At 37.4% G+C, this 21883-nt stretch overlaps 2 protein-coding genes across 7 annotated transcripts in view; both read left to right on the top strand.

Moving 5' to 3' along the window:
- The first annotated feature begins 756 nt into the window (after positions 1-756).
- On the top strand, positions 757-10841 carry LOC109113855 (tripartite motif-containing protein 16-like). 3 transcript variants are annotated; one of them, XM_042763149.1, is made up of 7 exons: positions 757-2005; positions 2885-3461; positions 8158-8253; positions 8347-8580; positions 9170-9329; positions 9411-9470; positions 9750-10841. In XM_042763149.1, exons 2-7 carry the CDS (start codon positions 2889-2891, stop codon positions 10283-10285), a joined length of 1659 nt encoding a protein of 552 aa, XP_042619083.1. In that variant the 5' UTR covers positions 757-2005; positions 2885-2888; the 3' UTR covers positions 10286-10841. The 3 variants fall into 3 exon arrangements, with proteins under 3 accessions (XP_042619083.1, XP_042619084.1, XP_042619082.1); XM_042763150.1 differs by having other exon boundaries at positions 757-3461; positions 9750-9755; positions 9887-10019; XM_042763148.1 differs by having other exon boundaries at positions 757-3461.
- Positions 10842-11085: 244 nt separating this feature from the next.
- Positions 11086-21883, top strand: part of dync1i2a (dynein, cytoplasmic 1, intermediate chain 2a) — a 41028-nt gene continuing 30230 nt past the window's right edge. For 2 of the 4 annotated variants that reach the window (XM_042763145.1, XM_042763142.1), the window contains exons 1-4: positions 11086-11232; positions 14138-14255; positions 15670-15784; positions 16800-16890. In XM_042763145.1, the coding sequence (XP_042619079.1) occupies positions 14148-14255; positions 15670-15784; positions 16800-16890 (314 nt within the window). In that variant the 5' untranslated portion in view covers positions 11086-11232; positions 14138-14147. Of the gene's footprint in view, positions 11277-11687; positions 11799-14137; positions 14256-15669; positions 15785-16799; positions 16891-21883 lie in introns of all 4 variants that reach the window. The other 2 variants (XM_042763143.1, XM_042763144.1) reach the window with 2 other exon arrangements.

The raw sequence follows: 21883 nt of genomic DNA, 5'->3' as shown, positions 1-21883 counted from the left end.
AAAGCAGAGAAACAAATAGAAACATAATTAGCGTAGCTGCTGTTCCAGCCAAGTAAAATTAATTAGTTTAACCCAAGCTAAAGAATAATAATGCCCATTTGATCAGATATAATAGTGGTCGTTGTGTAACACGTCTTTCCGCATCTTAATCTGGTGAGAGCTTTCATTTCTGCACCTGTAAAGAGCAAACAATACACAAGTATCTAAAGGTCTAATAATGCACCAAGCTGAATTTCAATAAAATATATATTGTAGTAATGCACATGTTGTTCAACAGACTATTTACAGGACTAATTGCAATGATTGCCCAGCATGATTAATATTTAAAGTGTGTATCATCCTAATTAAAGGGATAGTTCACCCAAAAATGAATTCTTCAAAGTATCTTCTTCTGAGTTCTGCAGAAAAATAAATGTAAGAGGTTTGGAAAAGAATGATGGGCAAATGATGTAATGATGTAAATGATGACAGAATCCTGGTTGAGCTACACTTTTAAGTAAATTAGTAGAAACACTCTTCACTAGTCATCACTGTGCTGAAAAATAACAGCGAACACCGCAATAAAATGCTTTAAAAATACTGTACTCATTCAGCAGATCCTGTTAGTCAGTTTGTCTCTTCAGTTATGATTCCCCCAGTTGTTGCAAAAAAGTACAAGGTTTAATGGTAAATGCAGACATTTACTTGAACTTACTTCCTCTTTGGCTCTAACTGTTCCTTGTTAGTCCAGTCAGAGAAGTATAAAAAAGATGATGACTCAAGAGACTGCTTGGTGTCTGAGGTGTCACATCTGAAAACACTTCTCTTGGTTACTACAAAACAAAAATATTAAAAGCATTTTGTGGCATGTTAAGGGAAGAAGCAACTGAAGTTGCAACATAAGTGATAAACTGTGGTGCTGTGTTTGTGTTTTGGCAGAGTTGTGCATCTGTACTTGTAAAGTCTGCTTACATTTAGCAACTGTTAAAGCAGGACAGAGCTATTGCAGATGGCCTCAGACATTCTGATGCATATTCATTTGATTGCAGTACATTCTCATCATGAAAACAACTGAAACTAGCTTATGTATTTAGTTAATGACCCCATACATCTTCATATCTTAGTAAATAAGCCATTGTGATTTGCTGTTATCACAGCTCACAACACAAGGATGGCATGTTGCAATAGTATGGGGGTAGAATTGTTGCATTATTCCAAATAAATAAATTATGATCCACCAACAAAAAAATTTAACATACTGACAAATAAATAGAATGAGATCCAAAAATAAATCTCAGAGTTTCACAAACATTGATTAAATTCACAAATAAATAAAATGAGATTTGCAAAAAAAAAAAAAAACAACAAAAAAAAAACCTCACAAATACATTTTAATATCACAAACACAACTTAGTCTGCCATTCATTTGTGAATCGCGTCCTGTACATTTGTAGATTGCTGTTACATTTTTTGTAACTCTCTTTACATTTGTCTGTGGATCATAATCTATTTATTTGGAATAATGCAACAATTCTACCCCCATACTAACATCCCAGTTGCTCCCTAAAAGATTATATGGTCAGAAACTTGATCCAAGTGCAGCATTAGTTTATTTTAAAAAACACAAACACAGATAATTCACAGAGGAAACAGGAAGGCAACAGCTTACCAACATGCAAAGACATCGACTGATAAAGAGGGACTGAAGCACTGGGCTGTATATCCACAGGAAAGCTTACAAGATAAGCTAGACACGCTAAGGGAGACAATCAAGGGAACCAATGAAACAAAGGGACTACACACTATAACAGGAAACAACAAATACAACATAAAAGTCCAGACAAATGGAGAACATGTATCACAGTGTCTGGCCTTGAGCTAGGATGCAGACTCTCTACCTGTGATACTCACATTGTGGATCTCCAGGGATATTCTCCAGCGATCTCCCCTAATCTCCTGTGTCTGCTACTTACTTCCAGAGTATCCTCCATGTCTTCAGCGATCCCCCTGCCCAGTATAAACCTGTGTAAGTAAGATAAGTCTACTGACGTTATGAGATGAGACCCTCCACGTTGTGTTGTCTTCACTGCTCTGTCACCTGTGTGGAAAGTCCATCATCATCATCATCTTCATCCCTCTTTTGATTAATGTTCACTGTTCAGTTTACTCACCTGTTTGCCTTCACCTTTCTGTGAATAAGAAACTAACATCCTGTCTAAGTCTGGTTTATCTTGAAAATAGGATGTTTTGTAGTTTTGTGGTGGTGTACGTTAATATGTTGTCATTCTAATTTAGTTTTTTTTTCCTTTCAAACACTGTTTCAAAATATGGCTCTGATTATGTTTAGTTTATAAAAATATAATGAGTAATAGAGATAAAGAACCCCTTGAACTGCTGCTGAACTACATATATTAATATAGATGGTATATACAGATACCATGTATATTCATATTTTTAGTTCAGCAAAAGGACATGGAATTTGCCCCTATGTCATGCAATAAAATATTTCAGGTGCACACAGAGTTAATTATAAACCATTGATTGAACCCAGATTTGACTATAAAACATTTTATAGTGAACTTTGTGAGAATGCTATGCCTGATTTAAATTGTGTTGGACTTGTTTGGAGTTGTTTTGGCTGCCATCTGCCCTGGACTGTGTGCTCTTTCCCTTAAGGGGTGGTTTTTATTTACCTAACTGTTATATTTTGTATTTGTAAGGTTGTTTGTGAGACGGAATGGACTTTGTTATTTCCTATGAATCTGCAGTTAAATACAATCTGAGTCACACCTTAAAGACACATTTACACACATCTCTCAAACACAGAACCAGGAAAACTGTTTCAAGCTGTTTAAACGAAAGCAAGACTTGTTGAGTTGATGTTTGTTTCTGAATGTACATACAGTGAAATGGCAGAAACCAGTTTTTCTCTGGATCAGTTCAGCTGTCCGGTGTGTCTGGATCTCCTGAAGGATCCAGTGACCATTCCCTGTGGACACAGTTACTGTATGAGCTGTATTACAAGCTACTGGGATCAGGAGGATCAGAAGAGAGTCTACAGCTGCCCTCAATGCAGACAGAACTTCCTTCCAAGACCTGCTTTAAATAAAAACACTGTGCTGAGTGAAGTGGTGGAGCAACTGAAGAAGACCAAACTCCAGGCGTCTGTTCCTGCTGGACCTGAAGATGTGGAGTGTGACGTCTGTACTGTGAGAAAAAATAAAGCTGTCACGTCCTGTCTGGTGTGTCTGAACTCTTACTGTCAAAATCACCTCCAACAACATGAGAATTTCTTTAAAGGTAAGAGACACAATCTGACAGAAGCCACTGGACGACTTCAAGAGAAAACCTGTCCAACACATAATAAATTACTGGAGATCTATTGTCATACTGACCAGCAGTGCATTTGTTATCTGTGCACGATGGATAATCACAAACACCATGATACTGTAGCAGCTGTAGCAGAGAGGACAAAGAAACAGGTATGAACTGAAAGTCTATCTATCTGTCTGTCTGTCTGTCTGTCTTTTGAAAGTCATGCTTAAACCAATGTGAAACATTTATTTATTAGTCTTTCAAAGTCCCCTTAGTAAACCAAAGCCCTCCTCTCCACGCTTTAACCATGAAATGCCTGAGGCCTCTCTCAGCTCATTTGGCAGCATGGAGACTTGTGCAAAGTATGTCTTTTTAGGTTCTATGAACCTTAGAGCAAGGTATGCTATCAATTTTGATGTTGCCCACATCATTTCAACGGAAGTGAAACATGATGATCCATCTCTGGGAGACTCCGATTTACCAATTCTGGGGTGTTCCTTTTGAACCGGCCATAGCACCTTGTTCTTACAAAGTGCAATGACACTTCTCTGGATCCATTGCAAATTCAGGGAATACTCAACCTTGGTATCTCAGCATTGAGGCCTTGTTCATGATTAACTTCAGAGGCTATAGGTTCCTGTCAGGGGGAATGCATTCACAAACCCCTTGTGGAGGTTAGAGTGGCATATTCTGCTTTGGGTGCAGAACAAGTTTCTGCTGCTAAGGATGCATAGCCAAGGTCAAATCAATCTGGGAGAAGATCTTCTCTTAAGGCATGGGTTGAGGTCCAAGAAATGGAGGTTGCATCCTCAGACCACAGGTTTCATGTGGCAGAGGTTTGGGAGGTCAGATCTGTTCATGTCATGGCCTCTGGTGTTGAATGGTCTCGAGAATGCAAGGCAGAGGGCCCATTTGTATGTCAACAAGTCTGCTTCCATAGCATTTGTGAGATTAAATTCATCTACCGACGCATTCATATTTGCATCTACTGCTGGCAGTCCCACATTTGGCTCTCAGATGTGGTGTCTTTTCTGGAGGAATTTCCTTGGGATGCTGCTGGCATGGCCCCAGCTATGTGTAAGGTGAATGTGGTGGTGTTTGCTGCTGTACACACACCAGCTGAGTGTTTTTCTTTTGGGAGGCATTCACTTTGTTTCTCTTTTCATGCATGGGGTTAGACAGCTGAGACTTTTCCATCCTGCTTGTGCTCCATTGTGGTTCTTATCTATAGTCCTAAAAGTTTTTGATGTGGGCTCCATTTGAAGCTCTTAAAGGCTTAGTTCACCCAAAAATGAAAAGTAGGCTGTGTTTTATTCACACCTGAGGCATCCTCAGTGTATATGACTTTCTTCTTTCAGATGAATCCAGTCGGAGTTATATTAAAAATTATCTTTGATCTTTCAAGCTGTTTCATGCCACTGCAGGTGTTGCATGCATCAGTCCAACAGATGTGAAATAAAAAACGCCCTTCCATGAAAAAAGTGTCTCACATGGCTCCTGGGGGTGAACAAAGGCCTCCTGTAGTGAATCGATGCATTTTTGTAAGAAAAATATCCATATTCAAAACGTAATAATCACTTGAATCTAGCTTGCGCTCATTGTTGTAAACGGAAGCAGTTCCGGGGGAATGACGTATGAGGTCAGCTTTGGGCATGCGCCACTCAGACGTGACACATGCAGAAACGCAGCGGAGAGATCAAAACAAAACAACGGTCACTAATTAGAAGTACAAAACGAGGATTTGTAAAGAAGAATGTTGGAGGATTTCGATATAAGCCAAGAGGAGACTGGTTTTCCTTTGCTAAAGTAAGGAAACTTTGCTTCCTTTGATCCTGTAAACATATGTTGGTTTTCACGAGACTCTCCGGAGCTTGCGCAACGCCGACCTCAGACGTCATCCGCCCGGAGCTGCTTCTGTGAACAACTGTTGTCACAAACTAGATTAAAGTGATTATTACATTTGGAATATGGATATTTTTCTTACAAAAATGAATCGATTCGCTACAGGAGGCCTTTGTTCACCCTTTGTTTGTTCTTTGTTTTATGGAAGGAACTTTTTTGAACTAAAAGAAAGCAACACCCGCTGACTGCAATGACAGAGCTTGAAAGATCAAAGACAATTTTTAATATAACTCTAACTGGATTCGTCTGAAAGAAGAAAGTCATATACACCTAGGATGCCTCAGGGGTGAGTAAAATGCAGACTAATTTGCATTTTTGGATGAACTAACCTTTTAACTTGACATTTTTGCCTTTATTATGATAAGACAGTAGCTAGACAGGAAGCGGGAGACATGAGGGGGACATGATCAGGAAAGGTCCGTGTGACAGGACTCGAACTCAGGACGCCAAAAGTGCAATACCGCTGTCAGCCCGTTTCCCACAAAGCTATTGGTGTTGTCCCCTCGCGTTGGCAGTGTCGGACAATAAAGCTGCGCTGGAACACACCGCACAGACTACATCTGACGGCAAACTAACACGTGCGTTCTGCACATGCATGAGAGGAACGAGCTGTTCATATCAGCAGCTATTAAAAGTATATATACATCATTCAAAAGGAGAAACCGAAACAAAGATATACGAGATAAATGCAGATATATGAAATGTAAACAAAGCAGCACTTGCTTATCATTTTGAATATCAATAACGTTGAATCAGGCAAACTGCTGCCGATGTGAGCCCGACGAGAGCCGACAAGCGGAACACACCAAACAAATATTATGATATTATATTATGCACTGTAGATGATGATAACTTCAAACTTTGCAATTTTTCACGGAGAAACTCCTTTCTGATATTGCTCCACTATTCGCCGCAGCATTTGGGGAATTGGTGATCCTCTGCCCATCTTGACTTCTGAGAGACACTGCCACTCTGAGAGGCTCTTTTTATACCCAACCATGGTGCCAATTGACCTTATAAGTTGCAAATTGGTCCTCCAGCTGTTCCTTATATGTACATTTAACTTTTCCGGCCTCGTATTGCTACCTGTCCCAACTTTTTTGGAATGTGTAGCTCTCATGAAACCCAAAATGAGCCAATATTTGGCATGACATTTCAAAATGTCTCACTTTCAACATTTGATATGTTATCTATATTCTATTGTGAATAAAATATAAGTTTGTGAGATTTGTAAATTATTCCATTCCTTTTTTACTCACAATTTGTACAGGGTCCCAACTTTTTTGGAATCGGGTTTGTAGAAAAAGTCACATTTGTTGAAGGATGCAATTTTTCTTTCTGATTAGGTGCTGTCAGCAAACTGTGTCGCAAAACACACACAAAGACGAAGATGAGCAGTCTTTAATAAATCCACAGATAAACTCTTAAAAATAAAGGTGCTTCACGATGCCTTATAGAAGAACCTTTATGCCTAAATGGTTCCATAAAGAACCTTTAACATCTAAAGAACCTTTCTGTTTCACAAAAGGTTCTTTGTGGCGAAAGAAGGTTATTCAGATTATAAAAAATGTAAGACGGAGGTTGTTCTTTAAAGAACCTTTGACTGAATGGTTCTCAGTGGGACCAAAAATGGTTCTTCTTTGGCATTGCTTGAAGAATCTTTTGAAGCACCTTTATTAAGAGTGTATGTTAATCCAAACAAGGCAAAGGCTTTCAACACAGAAGTAACATGGACACAAGATCAGACAACAATGATCAGACAGAGACCAACTTAAATACACAGAGTAAACAAGGATAATTAACAAGACAAACCTGAATCTAATGATGAACTCAAAGAAACCATCACAACAAACTCAACAGTGAAAACGGTGCAAGCTGAAAACAGAAATGTGAAGGTGTGACAGGTGCTTGGGTTAACCTCACTTTTTGACATTTAAGCTAAGTCTACTAGAAGTGTTGCTTCTTTTTTTAGCCATTTTCTAAGGGTGCAAATTTTAGTTTATTTGTTTTGTGTGGAATAGTGCATTTTTTTTCTGATTTTTTTTGTATTTTTTTATCTGGATTTGACTCCTGGTTCCCAAGTTTTATCTGTTTGAACAGGTGTCAGTTTATATGCTCAAGAGCTGATAAACTTTGTAGTCTTGTAATCTAGTAGTTTGGCACTGTGGTATAGTGTTCCTATACCATCACCAACTGTACTGATGCAACATTGAGTGAACCTAGGAAAGATCTTGTAGCTCTGCCATACTTTTTCATTACAGCTGCTATTCCTTCATAGAAGCATCTGAGATTAATGGTCCAGGTGCATTCCTTTTAGGCTCTGGTGATGCCACCGGCCAATGAACTGCCGTGACTATACAGGGTTCAGTCAATCATCACATGTGAAGGGTGTTCCCATAGTGTCAGATACTGATGCAGCATCTCGTTCCCATTACTTCAAAACCTTCTAAGATCTGTACTCATAATCAGTTTCTTATTTTTAGAAATACATTTACAGACATCTAATTATATCTATGTACACATTCTCTTGAGCCATGATTTTTTTTTTTTTTTTTTTTTTTTTTTTTTATTCTTATTCTTCATATTTGTTCAGCTTCATGGAAGTTTCACACTATCTAGGATGCGAATTATATAGTAATTTCGGTCACACTTTATTTTAAGGTCCAATTCTTGCTATTAACAAACCACTAACTATGAATTTTGCCTCAATAAACTCCTAATTTGCTGTTTATTAATAATTAGTGAGGTAGTTGTTAAGTTTAGGTATTAGCGATGTAGAATTTGGTCATGCAGAATATGTGCTTTATAAGTACTAATAAACAGCAAATATGTTAATAATATGCATGCTATAAGCAACTAGTTAATAGTGAGAATCGGTCCCTACTAAAGTATTACCGTCATTTCTAATGCAGTTGTATGTAATATTTCTAAAGTTTACAGTTTTGCTAAATTTGCATACAGATAATTTTGAAAGAGACACAGAGAAAGTTCCAGCAGAGAATCCAGCAAATAAAGAAAGATCTTGAGGAGCTGAGAGAGGCTGTGGAGTCTCATAAGGTGAGTTTAGAGAAGAACGGAGGTTTGAGACTCTGTTTATGACTGTGGGTCACAGGCAACAGTAAGAGCTGATTGTTATGTGTGTCCTAAAAGTGCTCTGCAGAGAGAGCAGTGGAGGACAGCGAGAGGATCTTCATTGAGCTCATCTGTTCTATTGAGAAAATCCGCTCTAAAATGATGCAGACGATCAGAGAACAAGAAAAGGCTGCTGTGAGTCGAGCCGAAGGACTCATTGAGCAGCTGAAGCAGGAGATTGATGACCTGAAGAGGAGACACACTGAACTGGAGCAGATTTCTCACACAAATGATCACATCCATTTTCTCAAGGTAACAGATCTGAAATAAAAGAACTGTGGTTTCAACATGTTCACCCATACTCTGCTATCATAAAGCTCGGAAGAGTCAGGTCATTTTTTAATATAACTTAGATTGTATTTGTCTGAAAGAAGAAAGTCATATACACCTATGACTTGAGGGTGAGTACATTATGGGGTAATTTTCATTTTTGGGTGAACTCTCCTTTTAAAAAGCTAACGTCCTGAGTAATCCCGAAGACCTTCGTTAGCTAGTTTGAATTAGAATTGAAGCTGAACTCTGTAGGACAGTGGCCCTCCAAGAGCAGGATGCTACAGACATGAATGATAGATAAAATCATAGTTCAGTTGAGGTGTGCTATACCAGAGTCATACCATAGTGTTCCTTATAAACAGAATGGATTATTAAGACCTGGTCATAGAAATACTTGAAATGACTAGAACAGCAGTGCTAGAATAGACCCGATTAATATCAGAATGAAGCAACAGATGCAGATAATGCACAGATATACAAGCAAGTAAATATGTGATTGCAGTGCAGCTGAGCGGAGGTCATGAAGGTTTTTGTTTTCTTTATCTTTTGTGTTTATCTCTTCCTGTAGAGTTTCCGGTCTCTCGCTGTATCTCCTGAATCTGCAGATGAACCCAACATCACTGTCAGCTCTCTCCTCTCTTTTGATGATGTGAGAAAGTCTGTCTCTCAACTCAAAGAAAAACTAGAGGATTTCTGTCGAGAGGAGATAGAAAAGATATCTGGCAGAGGTGAAGTAGCAGACATACATTTACACTCCGTCGTCATAGAATATTTACAAAATGACTAATTATGTCTGTTTATTTTCATAGTAACATATGTTGAAATTATTCCCACCAATGAACCCAAGATCAGAGAGGAGTTCCTACAGTGTAAGACATAATGGAACACACACACACACACACGCACGCACACACACACACACACACACACACACACACACACACACACACACACACACACACACACATTGGTACTTCTGGACTTTCCACTGACTTAATGGCTTTACATGCAAATATTAAGATGACATATTTGTTGCACAGTATGTAATATACGGTACAGCGATTGTTACACTGCTGTAGGCCCCCAAGAGGCCCACGCATTTAAAGTCATTTAAATTTAATAAATGATTTTGTGTTCATCTCTTTTAGATTACAGTAAGTTCACTCTGGATCCAAACACAGTGAATGAACATCTCCGTCTGTCTGTCTGGAATGGAGTGTTTAATGTCCCTAATGTAGTCCAGCAGTATCCTGATCATCCAGACAGATTTGATCATTTTCCTCAGGTGTTGTGTAGAGAGAGTGTGTGTGGACGCTGTTACTGGGAGCTGGAGTGGAGCGGTGATGATGGTGTGGACATATCAGTGTCATATAAGAGCGTCAGCAGGAAAGGAGGCAGGAACGAGTGTGTTTTTGGATGTAACGATCACTCCTGGAGTTTGGACTGCTCTGCATTACTTTACTCATTCTGGCACAATGACAGCTACACTGATCTTTCTGTACCATACGGGCGCAGGAGAATAGGAGTGTATGTGGATCACAGAGCAGGAACTCTGTCCTTCTACAGCGTCTCTGACACAATGAGCCTCATCCACAGAGTGCAGACCACATTCACTCACCCTCTCTATCCTGGGTTTGCCGTTCACAGCGGATCAACAGTGAAACTGTGTGATCTAACCATATAGATTACAGAGAGTCTAATTCTGAAGAATACATAATGTGGTTTTAAGCCACATGATGAATCAGTCACTGAGAAATTACTGCAGTCTCTTATTTGCTATCAATAATACATACAGAAAGCTGAACTTCTTTGAATATCAGATGTTAACAGAGTAAAACGATTAGAGATTAAAGACAATTCTAACTGTTGTGCTGATTAAATTATTGTGAGGGAATAAAAAGGGTTGAACTGAGTTACTGCATACAGAGTTTCCACTACAGTGCATAATATATGGTACTTGAAATGGTTATACAGCTTATATAGGCCTAACTTTTTATATTATAGGCATTTTATTTTATATTGAAATATTGAAATGCTGCTGTCCATGTGTTTGATTTGAGATATAGCCAATGCAGTCTGTTTTAGTTGCTTTTAGTGTATATTAATGTCACCCTAATAGAAATGTTCATTCATTCAAAAGCCATTGTTTGAAAATATGGCTCTAATTAAATTAAACATAATTTATAATATGTATAATATTGGAATTAATCATATGATATATTAAAGGTGTTGCCTCATTTGAAAGATTTTATGTCTTTTTTTGTCTGTAGCTTTGTTGTAGAGACCAAGAGAGCATTATGTCTAACCTTAAGACATAATTATGTCCATATTTACATTTAGACATTTAGCAGATGCTTTTATCCTAAGGGAATATCATATAGGGAAGCTAATAAAAAAGAGCAAATTAACGAAAGCAATTTATAAAAACAATAACTGGGTAATTTTTGTTTACGTTTTTAGTTTTTAGCATCACGCTTCCTTATTTTACGTATTTGAGAAAAAAACGCGTTTTTGAAATTGGATATTTTTTGGTCCTCGTCGGCCCCCGTAAGACGCGCCTCTACATCCGCGCACCCGGAAACTGAGCAGTGCAACAACACCAGCCCTTTCTGCAGGCAATAAACACCTCAGGTCTGTTCACAATACGCTTTCAGATTAGAGAAAACATCTCAGTAGTATGTTTATGACACGAGTGAACTGTTTATTCTTCGATATGTCGCTGTTCATGTGTTGGGTGGGGTCCAGCAGCAGGTCTCTATTGGGGTGCAATTGTGAATCAAACGGATAGCAATAACACACATTAAACTCTTCTGTTGTGTGTGTGTGTGTGTGTGTGTGTGTGTGTGTGTGTGTGTGTGTGTGTGTGTGTGTGTGTGTGTGTGTGTGTGTGTGTGTGTGTGTGTGTGTGTGTGTGTGAGTGAGAGTGTGTGAGAGAGGGCATAAGTTAATCTCATTAATATAAAAGGTGAATTACACAGTGAATGTTTTCTGCTGAAAAAACATGTAATAGACTGTTTGACTTGGCTTTGTGTTTCCTGTGTGAGTGTGTGAGAGAGATAATTAAAGTGTGTCTATGGTTTTAACAGAAAAACACCATCTGATGATCCCATGAGCTGTTGAAAGACGGCTCTGTGTCTAAGATCAGCTTCAGGAAAGGAAGATAAGGGACACTCAGACTGTTTGTGCTGTAACACATAGTGAGTTTCATTTCAGTGTCCCGTAAGATAAGTACACTACAGTCAAAAGATTTGAACAGTAAGATTTCTTATGTTTTTTAAATCTCTTCTGCTCACCAAACCTGCATTTTCTCAGTCTTAAGTAGAGTTAGGGAGTTGTTTTTGTGAAATATTTTTACTGTTTTGATTTTTTTTTTCAGCATCATTACTCCAGTCTTCAGTGTCACATGATCCATCAGAAATCATTCTAATATGCTGTTCAAAAAAACATTAATTATTATTATTAAGATTTAAAACAGTTTTTTTCAGGATTATTTGATGAATAGAAAGATCCAAAGATCAGCATTCATCTAAAATAAAAAGCTTTTGTAACATTATACACTATACTATTCGAAAGCTTTGGAGTTTATTTAGCAAGTATGCGTTAAATTGATCAGAAGTGATGATAAAGACATTAATGTTACAAAAGATTTCTATTTCAGATAAATTCTATTCATCAAAGAAACCTGAAACATTTATACTCGGCTGTTTTCAACATAATGATAATGATAATAAATGTTTTTTGAGAAACAAATCGAACAATAGAATGATTTCTGAAGGATCGTGTGACTTTGAAGACTGAAGTAATGATGCTGAAAATACAGCTTTGATCACAGAAATAAATTACATTTTTAAATATATTAAAATAGAAAGCAGTTATTTTAAATAATAAAACTATTTCACTATATTGCAGCTTTTTCTGTATTTTGGATCAAATAAATGCAGGCTTGGTGAACAGAAGAGACGTCTTTAAAAAACATTAAAAATCTTACCGTTCAGAAACTTAACTGGAAGTGTATGTGTATAAACACCTGAGGATAGAAGAGCCACACTTTTTAAACAAACAAAGAATTTTTTAAAAGTAAGATTCGATGTCAGATTTTAATATTCAAAATCCAGAAAGTTCATTTTGAATAAGATGAACGACGCCTAGGTGAACTTCACTTAAAATCACAAAAGCATCAGTTAAAGTCACGAGCAGAGAAAAGATCCTGCAGTATTTGTAGCCCTTTGGAGCAGATAGGAAGCGAGTCGAGTTCGGTTTAACAGTGGTTATACTGTGCTGTGATCTCCTCCTGAGATCACGAGCTTTCGTGTGATGCATCAGGAAAACACCGGAGTGCATGATGAATCTGTTCTGTAATCCTCAGTGACAGATTACCGGACTAAACAAGGCCCTTTCCTCTTGGTTTTTCGAGTGTGTGTTTTAATCTAGTCATTAAGCGCTGTAGAGAGAGTGCTTCTGTGGAGAGAGTCAGGTGCTGCGGTGCGCAGAGACACAAGGGGGACTCTTGAACTGATCCTGTTACTCTGTCTGAAGAGGCTGGGACGGGCCGACAGGGAAGGGGGTCTCTCTCTGTCCCTCTTCTGTGGTTCTGCTTCTCTCTGAATGTGGATGCAAATAGAAATAAGACACTCAAGGTTGTGTGCTACAGTAACTTTGTCAAAAGTAATGGGTGTTGATAGAGCAGCCTAATAACATTAATTTCTTTACAGTAAGCGACTAAGCGGCACTGGGTTTGATATTTTGTTTTCTAATGCAATTCAAATATCTTACATTTTAGCATTCAGCAGTGTTTTTTTTTTTTTTTTTTTTAAATCCAAGTCAACTTATAAATGAGCAACACTTTAAATGGTGGAAGTGCATTGAGAGACTGCAGATTATGCTGATCAGCTGAATACTGTTTATTGTAAGAACGGTTGCATTGTTGATGACGGGTGGTTTTTATAAAGTAAACATCAAATTTTAAGATTGAACACTTGCTGAACTGAAGCAACGTAGGTTTACTTAATTATACATCATTTGGAAAAAATCATATTCAAATGGGTTAATATATTTGTTCATTCCTTAGTCAACATTGTATTGCATTGCATTGCATTATATGTTTAAAACTAAAACTGAGCATTTAATTATCTTAATACAACATTATATTAGGAGATATAGAGATGATCTGCTATTTAGCTTACATAAAGTAGTCTGTTATATTGTTATAAAGATAACTGATTTACATTTCAAGCAATCAGAATTTCCCTTTAATAAAATCTGCACCAAACTGCATGTTTTTGCTCAGTTTGGGTCTCTGAATAGTGTTTTTCTTCAAGTAGAGCCCAATATTCTCACTTTATCAAGTCAAGTCACCTTTATTTCTATAGCACTTTATACGATACAGACTGTCAAAGCAGCTTCACAGAGTGTAACGGGAAAAAAAAATGTCTAAAGTTTAAAATAAATAAATAAATAACTTCCAGAAAAACCCTGCATGACAACATTTGGGCTTCCTGACACTAACTTGAGTTTTGTCTGTGTGTGTTTTGTGAAGCATCGGCATCATGTCAGATAAAAGTGAGCTGAAAGCTGAGCTCGAGCGAAAGAAACAGCGCTTGGCTCAGATAAGAGAGGAGAAGAAGAGGAAGGAGGAGGAACGCAAGAAAAAAGAGGTGGAAAAAACACACCGTACTCTACTATTTTTACTTGTATTAATAAACCAGGTTGAGTTCCACAATATGCCACTGACTCAAATAAAATATACAGTGTGTCATTAGTATGAATAATAAGGAAAGTCCTTTTATATGCATGATTACAGTAGTAACAAAAGTAGCAAAAAAATCTTCCCAGGTGCCTTGAGGTGGAAGCTTATGTCACAAATTAATAATTACAATTAACATAATTACTTATATATATGTATATGTGTATATGTGTGTATATATATATATATACACATATACAGTACAGACCAAAAGTTTGGAAACATTACTATTTTTAATGTTTTTGAAAGAAGTTTCTTCTGCTCATCAAGCCTGCATTTATTTGATCAAAAATACAGAAAAAAAATGTAATATTGTGATATATTATTACAACTTAAAATAATTGTTTTTAAATTTATTATACTTTAAATTATCATTTATTTCTGTGATGCAAAGCTGAATGTTTAGGATCATTATCACATGATCCTTTAGAAATCATTCTAATATGATGATTCATTATCAAAGTTGGAAACAGTTCTGCTGCTTAATATTTTTTCAGAACATGTGATACTTTTTTAGGATACTTAGATGAATAAAACGTAAAAAAAAGAAGCTATGTTTTTAAAATATAAATATTTTGTAATAACAATATACACTACTGGTCAGTAATTTGGGGTCAGTAATTTTTTTTCTCTCTTTTTTTAAATAAAATCAATACTTTTATTCAGCAAGGATGTGTTAAATTGATAAAAAGTGATAGTAGAGAAAATATATTATTAGAATATATATTATTAGCATTTTTTTTTTTATTTTGAATAAATGCAGTTCTTTTTAACCTTTTATTCATCAAATATATTTAGACAGCAGAACTGTTTCCAACACTCATAATAAATCAGAATATTAGAATGATTTCTAAATGATCATGTGATAGACTGGATGTTACATGTGACACTGAAGGCTGGAGTAATGATGCTGAAAATTCAGCTTTGCATCACAGGAATAAATTATTTTTTAAAGTATATTCAAATAGAAAACTATTATTTTAAGTTGTAATAATATTTCATAATATTACTGTTTTTTCTGTATTTTTGATCAAATAAATGCAGGCTTGATGAGCAGAAGAGACTTCTTTCAAAAACATTAAAAATAGTAATGTTTCCAAACTTTTGGGCTGTACTGTGTTTAAGGATTTTTCTTACAAAAACTTCAGTAGCAGGGTGGAGTGGTTGATGAATGCAGTCAACGCTACAGTTTGTGTCAACACTGAGTAAATGCAGTAGGAGGGTTCCTGGTGGAAATAAACAGAGTCAGATTGCTGGTTTTTGTTCTTTGGGAACAATAGAAAGTGAGTTTCTTGATGAAGTGTTTGTTGTTTTGTTTGTGTCAGGCTGAGCTGAAGAAGGAGGCCGTCCCACCGCAGGATGATTCAGACCTGGAGAAGAAGCGCAGAGAGGCTGACGCTCTGCTGCAGAGTATGGGCATCACACCGGACGCACCTGTGGGTGAGTCACAGCCAAGCCACGTCCACAGCAGTCTCAGTCAGACATCTAATGTAAAATATCCCTACAATATCAAACCGTGATCCCTTTATGCATTATCAAGACGACCCCTTGCAGTCTAAGAAAATAATATGCTACACTGACCCGAATTTTAGCTGATGTTCAACAGCACAAGTTCCTTTGAGAGTGGTACCAACAGATGGAGAAACCCAGTGCAGTGTACTGTATTGAGTGAACACAAGGGGGCAGAAGTGCACCACAGTACTTTAGATGATGAAGCTAATTTCATCAAACACTTAGATTTAGTATTTATGACATATTTTATATCTGAACGCTGTAAATATAAGTAACAGTACTGTAAAAGTGGGCTAAAAACATTGACAATCTTGGTCAAATTTTACATGACCAAGACAAACTAATTATCTAATAACTAATTATATAACACACACACACACATGCTCATTTCAGTTTGTGATTAGATGGTATGAACTGTTTTTATTATTGTTATTCTTATTAATTATTTATTTTGTTTAGTGTTACAGTACTGATTAAGAGTTTGGAATAATTCAGATTTTTTTAATGTTTAAAAGAAGTGTCTTTAATTATTAATGAGCAGAAAGATTTCTGAAGGATCATGTGACACTGGAGACTGCAGTAAATTTAGCTTTTCCATCACAAAAATGCATTTTACATTTTTACAATACATACATTTTAAAATGTATTCAAATAGAAAACTGTACTGAAATTGTAGGAATATTTCACAACGCTGCTGTTTTTACAATATAGCCTTGGTAAGTGTTAGAGACTTTTTCAAAAACATTAAAAAAGTTGTTCCAAACTTTTGACCAGTAATGTAGGTACATGTGCTAAAAATCATCAAAAAAGTGAAGAGAAAAGCTCTAGTAGAGTTTGAGCGCACATGACACTTGTGTTGTGTATGTAATGCAGTATCATTCAGACATTTTTAAGACATTTTCTTTCTTTCTTTCTTTCTTTCTTTCTTTCTTTCTTTCTTCAGGTCCTACACCCGTGTCTCCCACGGCCAAATCTGCAGGCACTCCAAGTGAAGCAGGGAGCCAAGACTCAGGAGAGGGTGCCACCGGACCCAGGTATTTCTCTTTTTTTTTTTTTTTTTTTTTTTTTTTTTTTTTTTTTTTTTTTTTTTTTTTTCATCTCTCTCTGTCTCTGTCTCTCTCTCTCAATTCAATTCAATTGAGCTTTATTGGGACTTGTACAGTATTGCCAAAGCATTGGCCATTACATAGGCAGTGAACAAATAATCAATAAAATCAATCAGTAAACAAATGCATGAATACATTTATAAATCAATAAATAAAAATAACAACAAATTAAAATCAAATAAAAAATAAAAAAACACACTTGTGTGTATTTGTCTCAACATTCAGACTTTAGTTTTGTCCACTGGCTGACTCTCGTAGTTTGTGGCAGGCTGTTACATACTTTGCTGCTGTTGTGATTGAGATAGAGTTTTCTCCCAAAATATGATTTAATTTCTCTGAATTTGGTAATACCATAAAATGTGGTTCTAGTTGTTGGAATCTGGTGAAATAGTGTGATCTAATGCTGTGATAGTGATCACAGTGAATGAGGAAGTGTTCTTCTGTCTCCAGCTCTCTCTGAGAGCACAGTGAACACAGTCTCTGCTCTCTCGGCTGCCATCTCTGCCTGTGCCGTCCTCTCTCTACAGCCAGACGGTGATCACTCAGTCTATATCTGCTTAGGGTCTTTCTCAATTTATGCTCTTTCACACAGCTCAGGTATTCTGCTGGTTTATACTCTCTCTTCAGCTTTAAATAGAGTTCCATCTTCTTTTGTGATTTAGTAGCATCTTTCCAATAGGTGATGTAGTTTTGTTTTTGTAGTTGTATAATTTGGTTTGGCCAGATGGTGCTGTGCTGGTCTGGCTGTAGTTTGAGCATCAGCTGTGAGAGTGCGCTCCGGTGCCGGTTCTGCTCCTGACACCGCAGGGCTTCAGCCTGGTATGAGCTCGGCTCGCTGCGCTTCAGGTGCTGGTAGAACTTCACAGCTCTTTTCTGGATACTGATCAATAAGGGGTATTGTCCTAATTCAGCTCTGCACGAGTTGTTTGGGCGTTGCTCTGTTTACTTTTAGGATGTTTTTTACAAATTTGTGTATGCAGAGTTTCGATTTCCTCTTTTTCCCATTTAGAGAAAATCTTGGGTTTTTAGAGGTCCCCATATCTCGCTGCCATACAGAGCAATTGGTTCAATTATTGCTCTTAGGATTTTTAGCCAGGTTTGAATTGGAATTTCATGTCGAATAGTATTTTTAATCATGTAGAAGACTCTCAGTGCTTTTGCCTTCAGTTCATTCACAGCCAGATTGAAGTTCCCTGTTGAACTCAGTTTTAATCCCAGATATGTGTATTCCTGGGTGTGTTGGAGGACTTGGTTTCCTGCTCGAAAGATGTAATTTATTTTCCCTACATCTGGATCTATTTTGAAAAATCATTAATTTTAGTTTTTGCGAGGTTAATTTTGAGAGCCCACGTATGACTGAATGTCTCTACGACGTCGAGGAGCTGCTGTAGTCCCTCTTTTGTTTTTGACAGAATGACTAAATCATCTGCGAAGAGGAGACATTTAACTTCTGATCCGTCATTCCGTCAGGGTTGGGCCGGGGGCAGTGGAATTATTTAAGGCTTTGGCTAATTCGTTTATATATATGTTAAATAGAGTGGGGCTCAGTGGGCAACCTTGTCTGACTCCTCGTTGTTGGGAGAAAAATTCTGTTCGTCTTTTTCCAATTTTTACAGCACATGTATTGTTTTTATACATGGTGCTGATTAAATCAAAGGTTTTCCCTCCAATCCCATTTTCCAGTAGTTTTAGGAAGAGTCCTTCGTGCCAGATCGAATCGAAAGCCTTTTCAAAGTCAATAAAGCAAGCAAAGATTTTGGATTTATTTTGGTATAAATGTCTATCAATGATTGTGTGGAGGGTGTAGATACAGTCCGACGTTCTGTGTTTTGGGCAGAAATCCAATTTGACTTTTGTCCAGGATTTTGTGGGTTTTGAGAAAGTTTTTGCAATCTTGTATTAATAATAGAACAGAAAATTGTGCCCAGGTTGCTATTGACACATATGCCTCTGTAATTGTTTGGCTCATATTTGTCTCCTTGTTTAAAGATTGGTGTAATTAGGCCTTGGTTCCAGGTGTCGGGGGGAAATATCCTACTCTCAAAACAAAGTTGAATAACTTGATTATTGCGGTTTTGAATTGGTCATTGGTGTATTTGATCATTTCGTTCAATATTCCATCAATGCCACATGCCTTGTTGGGTTTTAGTGTATGTAGTCTGTCTGTCAGCTCATTAACTGTGATTGGGAAATCCAGGGGGTTCTGACTGTCTTTATTGTTTTCTTTTAGGATTTCTAATTTGGTTTTTAATTCATTTCGAGCAGGATTTGTTTCAGTTGTTTTGTACAGATTTTCAAAGTGTGTCCTCCATATGTTCCCGTTTTGAATGACCAGGTCTTCCTGTTGTGGCCTATAGAGCGTGTTCCAGTTGTTCCAGAAGTTACTGGTATTTATTGACTCCTCCATTGCTTGAAATAATTGTTCTGTGTGTTCTTCCTTTTTTACTCGTAGAGTTTGTTTGTACAGTCGAAGGGCTTCGTGATATTGATGGCTGAGTTCTTCATTGTCAGGATCTCTGTGTTTTTGATTCGAAAGATTTCGTACTGTTGTTCAGATATTTTTGCACTTATGGTCAAACCACATTTATTTTGTGTTTTTTGGTTTCCTTTTTGATGATTTATTTTTAAAATTGCACATGGATGCTGATTGGTGGAATATTTTGGTAATGTCACTAAGTGCCAGATTTATTCCTAATTTATTTTGTGAATATGTGTTCAATATAAATTTTTTCCAATAATAATTTGATCGTTTGACTTTCTATTGCATTTTGATAATTTTCTGTGCTGTTATTGGTCCACTTGTAGGGTGGTTGCAGCTTTAGTAAGTGAGAGGGCTGTCTGTGTGATTCATTGCTATGAGTTCGTCTTAAATATAGTGTAATGTTACAGTGGTCTGACAGAGGTGTTTGAGGACTGACTGTGAATGCCCTGAGATGCACTGGGTCAATGTCTGTGATGAAGTAATCTACAGTACTGTTGCCCAAGAAAGAATTAAAGGTGTAACAACCGAAAGAGTCTCCCCGTATGCGACCGTTCACTATATACAGGCCCAGTGACCGACAGAGCTCTAGAAGGCTTTTCCCACTTTTGTTTGTTAATTTGTCATAATTGTTTCTTAGCTGGTATGAGGGCAGAGAGTGGCTGGTGTTTGTGATATATTTGTCTCCCTGTGTGTTGACAAAGTCTGGTTCATTTCCAGTTCTGGCATTTAGATCGCCAACACATTAACACATTCCCTTTAGTCTGGAAATGGCTAATCTCGTCCTGCAGGATGGAGAAGGTTTCTTCGCTGTAATAGGGGGACTCAGCTGGGGGAAGGTATATAGCACACAAGAATATGGGACGCTCTGTGGAGACAATGTCTTTTTGGATTTTTAACCAAATGTTAAATTTTCCGATTTGTATAGCTGTGATCGAGTCTATGAGGTGTGCTCTATATTATATTCTTTCTATTTGTTTTTTTTTATATGTATCTCTCTCTGTCTGTCTGTCTCTCTCTCTCTCTCTCTCTCTCTCTCTCTCTGTCTGTCTGTCTCTCTGTCTGTCTCTCTCTCTCTCTCTCTCTCTCTCTCTAAACATATCTCTGTCTGTCTCTCTCTCTCTCTCTCTCTCTCTCTCTCTCTCTCTCTCTCTCTCTCTCTCTCTCTCTCTCTCTCTCTCTGTCTGTCTCTCTCTCTCTCTCTGTGAATGTGGTGTTGTATTTGTGTGTCTGTTTGCAGGTCTGAGCAGGTAGGGGAAGGTTCTGCTGAATAAATCTCTGTTATTAGCTGCTTTTCACCTGTAATTAAAAGGGAATTTATTGCTGGAAAACCCCTGAGAAGAGAGAAGGGGAAACATGAAAACATTAGCTGTGTTCCTTCACCTCGTGAGCGGCCCGTCGTGTCTGTGTTTTACACCATCATAGATGCAATCTTAATGCAAAGGCTGTTCCGGAGTGATGTTGATGCAGCCTTTTAAGCTAAAGCAGAATTGCATCTACAAAAAATGAAATAGTTCAGGCTTTTTGAGTTTTTTACTCTTTGTTGCTGTAATGTTGCTCATCCTTACGTTATATCTGTAAGGTGACAGCTGTGCATTATTAAAGGGGTCATAGGATGCCCATTTTCCACAAGTTGATATGATTCATATCAATGAAAATCTGTAACATAGTTTAATGGTAGTGTAAAAATCACCTTTTTTTTACCCTGTCAAAAACAGCTCTGTTCAGAGCACGCAGTTTTGTAGCACTTTCCTTTAAATGTTAATGAGCTCTGCTGACCCCGCCCCTCTCTTCTGCTCTCTGAGGGACTGTTTACTTTAGCCCCATTCATCACGAAACTTGCTAATTAGCACATTATTAAGAAAGGCAATTTGCAAAGATTCATTAAAAAACCTTACACTCACTTCTTCTGTGGGGGAAGAAACTTAACGTTAATCCACTGCGTCTTCAGGGGCTCAGATGTCTGGAGTAAATGACTTCTGCTATGTTCATAATTACATCCAACAACAGAACACATCAATCGCTTCAGTCTGCTCCGGCAGTGAAACAGTGTTGGACTGATGACAGTCACTCTGGGCGGAGCTAAGGTAAGACGCCAGTCCAGTCTGAAACGCTACTGTCAATCAAACTATCATGGGAGGAGCCTGTTTTTGTGATGTCATAGAGACAGGCATCTGAGATCAGAATCAGAATCAGAATCAGAATCAGAAAGAGCTTTATTGCCAAGTATGCTTGCGCATACAAGGAATTTGTTTTAGTGACATAAGCTTCCAGTACACAAAAGACAACAACACTGACATCAACACACAGTCAAAAAAAATAAAAAAATAAAAACCCTTTGCAGATAAATAAGTGTATAAACAATTGTGCTATAAATGATAATGGAATTGGATTGAGTAAGATGCAGGGATGTACTAGGATGAAGGGGTAACAAATAAATAT

This window comes from Cyprinus carpio, chromosome A9 (genome assembly GCF_018340385.1).
Source record: "Cyprinus carpio isolate SPL01 chromosome A9, ASM1834038v1, whole genome shotgun sequence".
Lineage (NCBI taxonomy): Eukaryota > Metazoa > Chordata > Actinopteri > Cypriniformes > Cyprinidae > Cyprinus > Cyprinus carpio.
This window is presented reverse-complemented; position numbering and strand designations above follow the sequence as displayed.

Bases quoted from the DNA above. Each gene is read 5' to 3' on its own strand.
- LOC109113855 (XM_042763148.1), top strand. From the start codon at position 2,859: ATGTTTGTTTCTGAATGTACATACAGTGAAATGGCAGAAACCAGTTTT. The intron at 8,581-9,169 runs GTAACAGATCTG...CTCTTCCTGTAG, and splicing joins ATCACATCCATTTTCTCAAG to AGTTTCCGGTCTCTCGCTGT. The intron at 9,330-9,410 runs GTGAAGTAGCAG...TTATTTTCATAG, and splicing joins AGAAAAGATATCTGGCAGAG to TAACATATGTTGAAATTATT.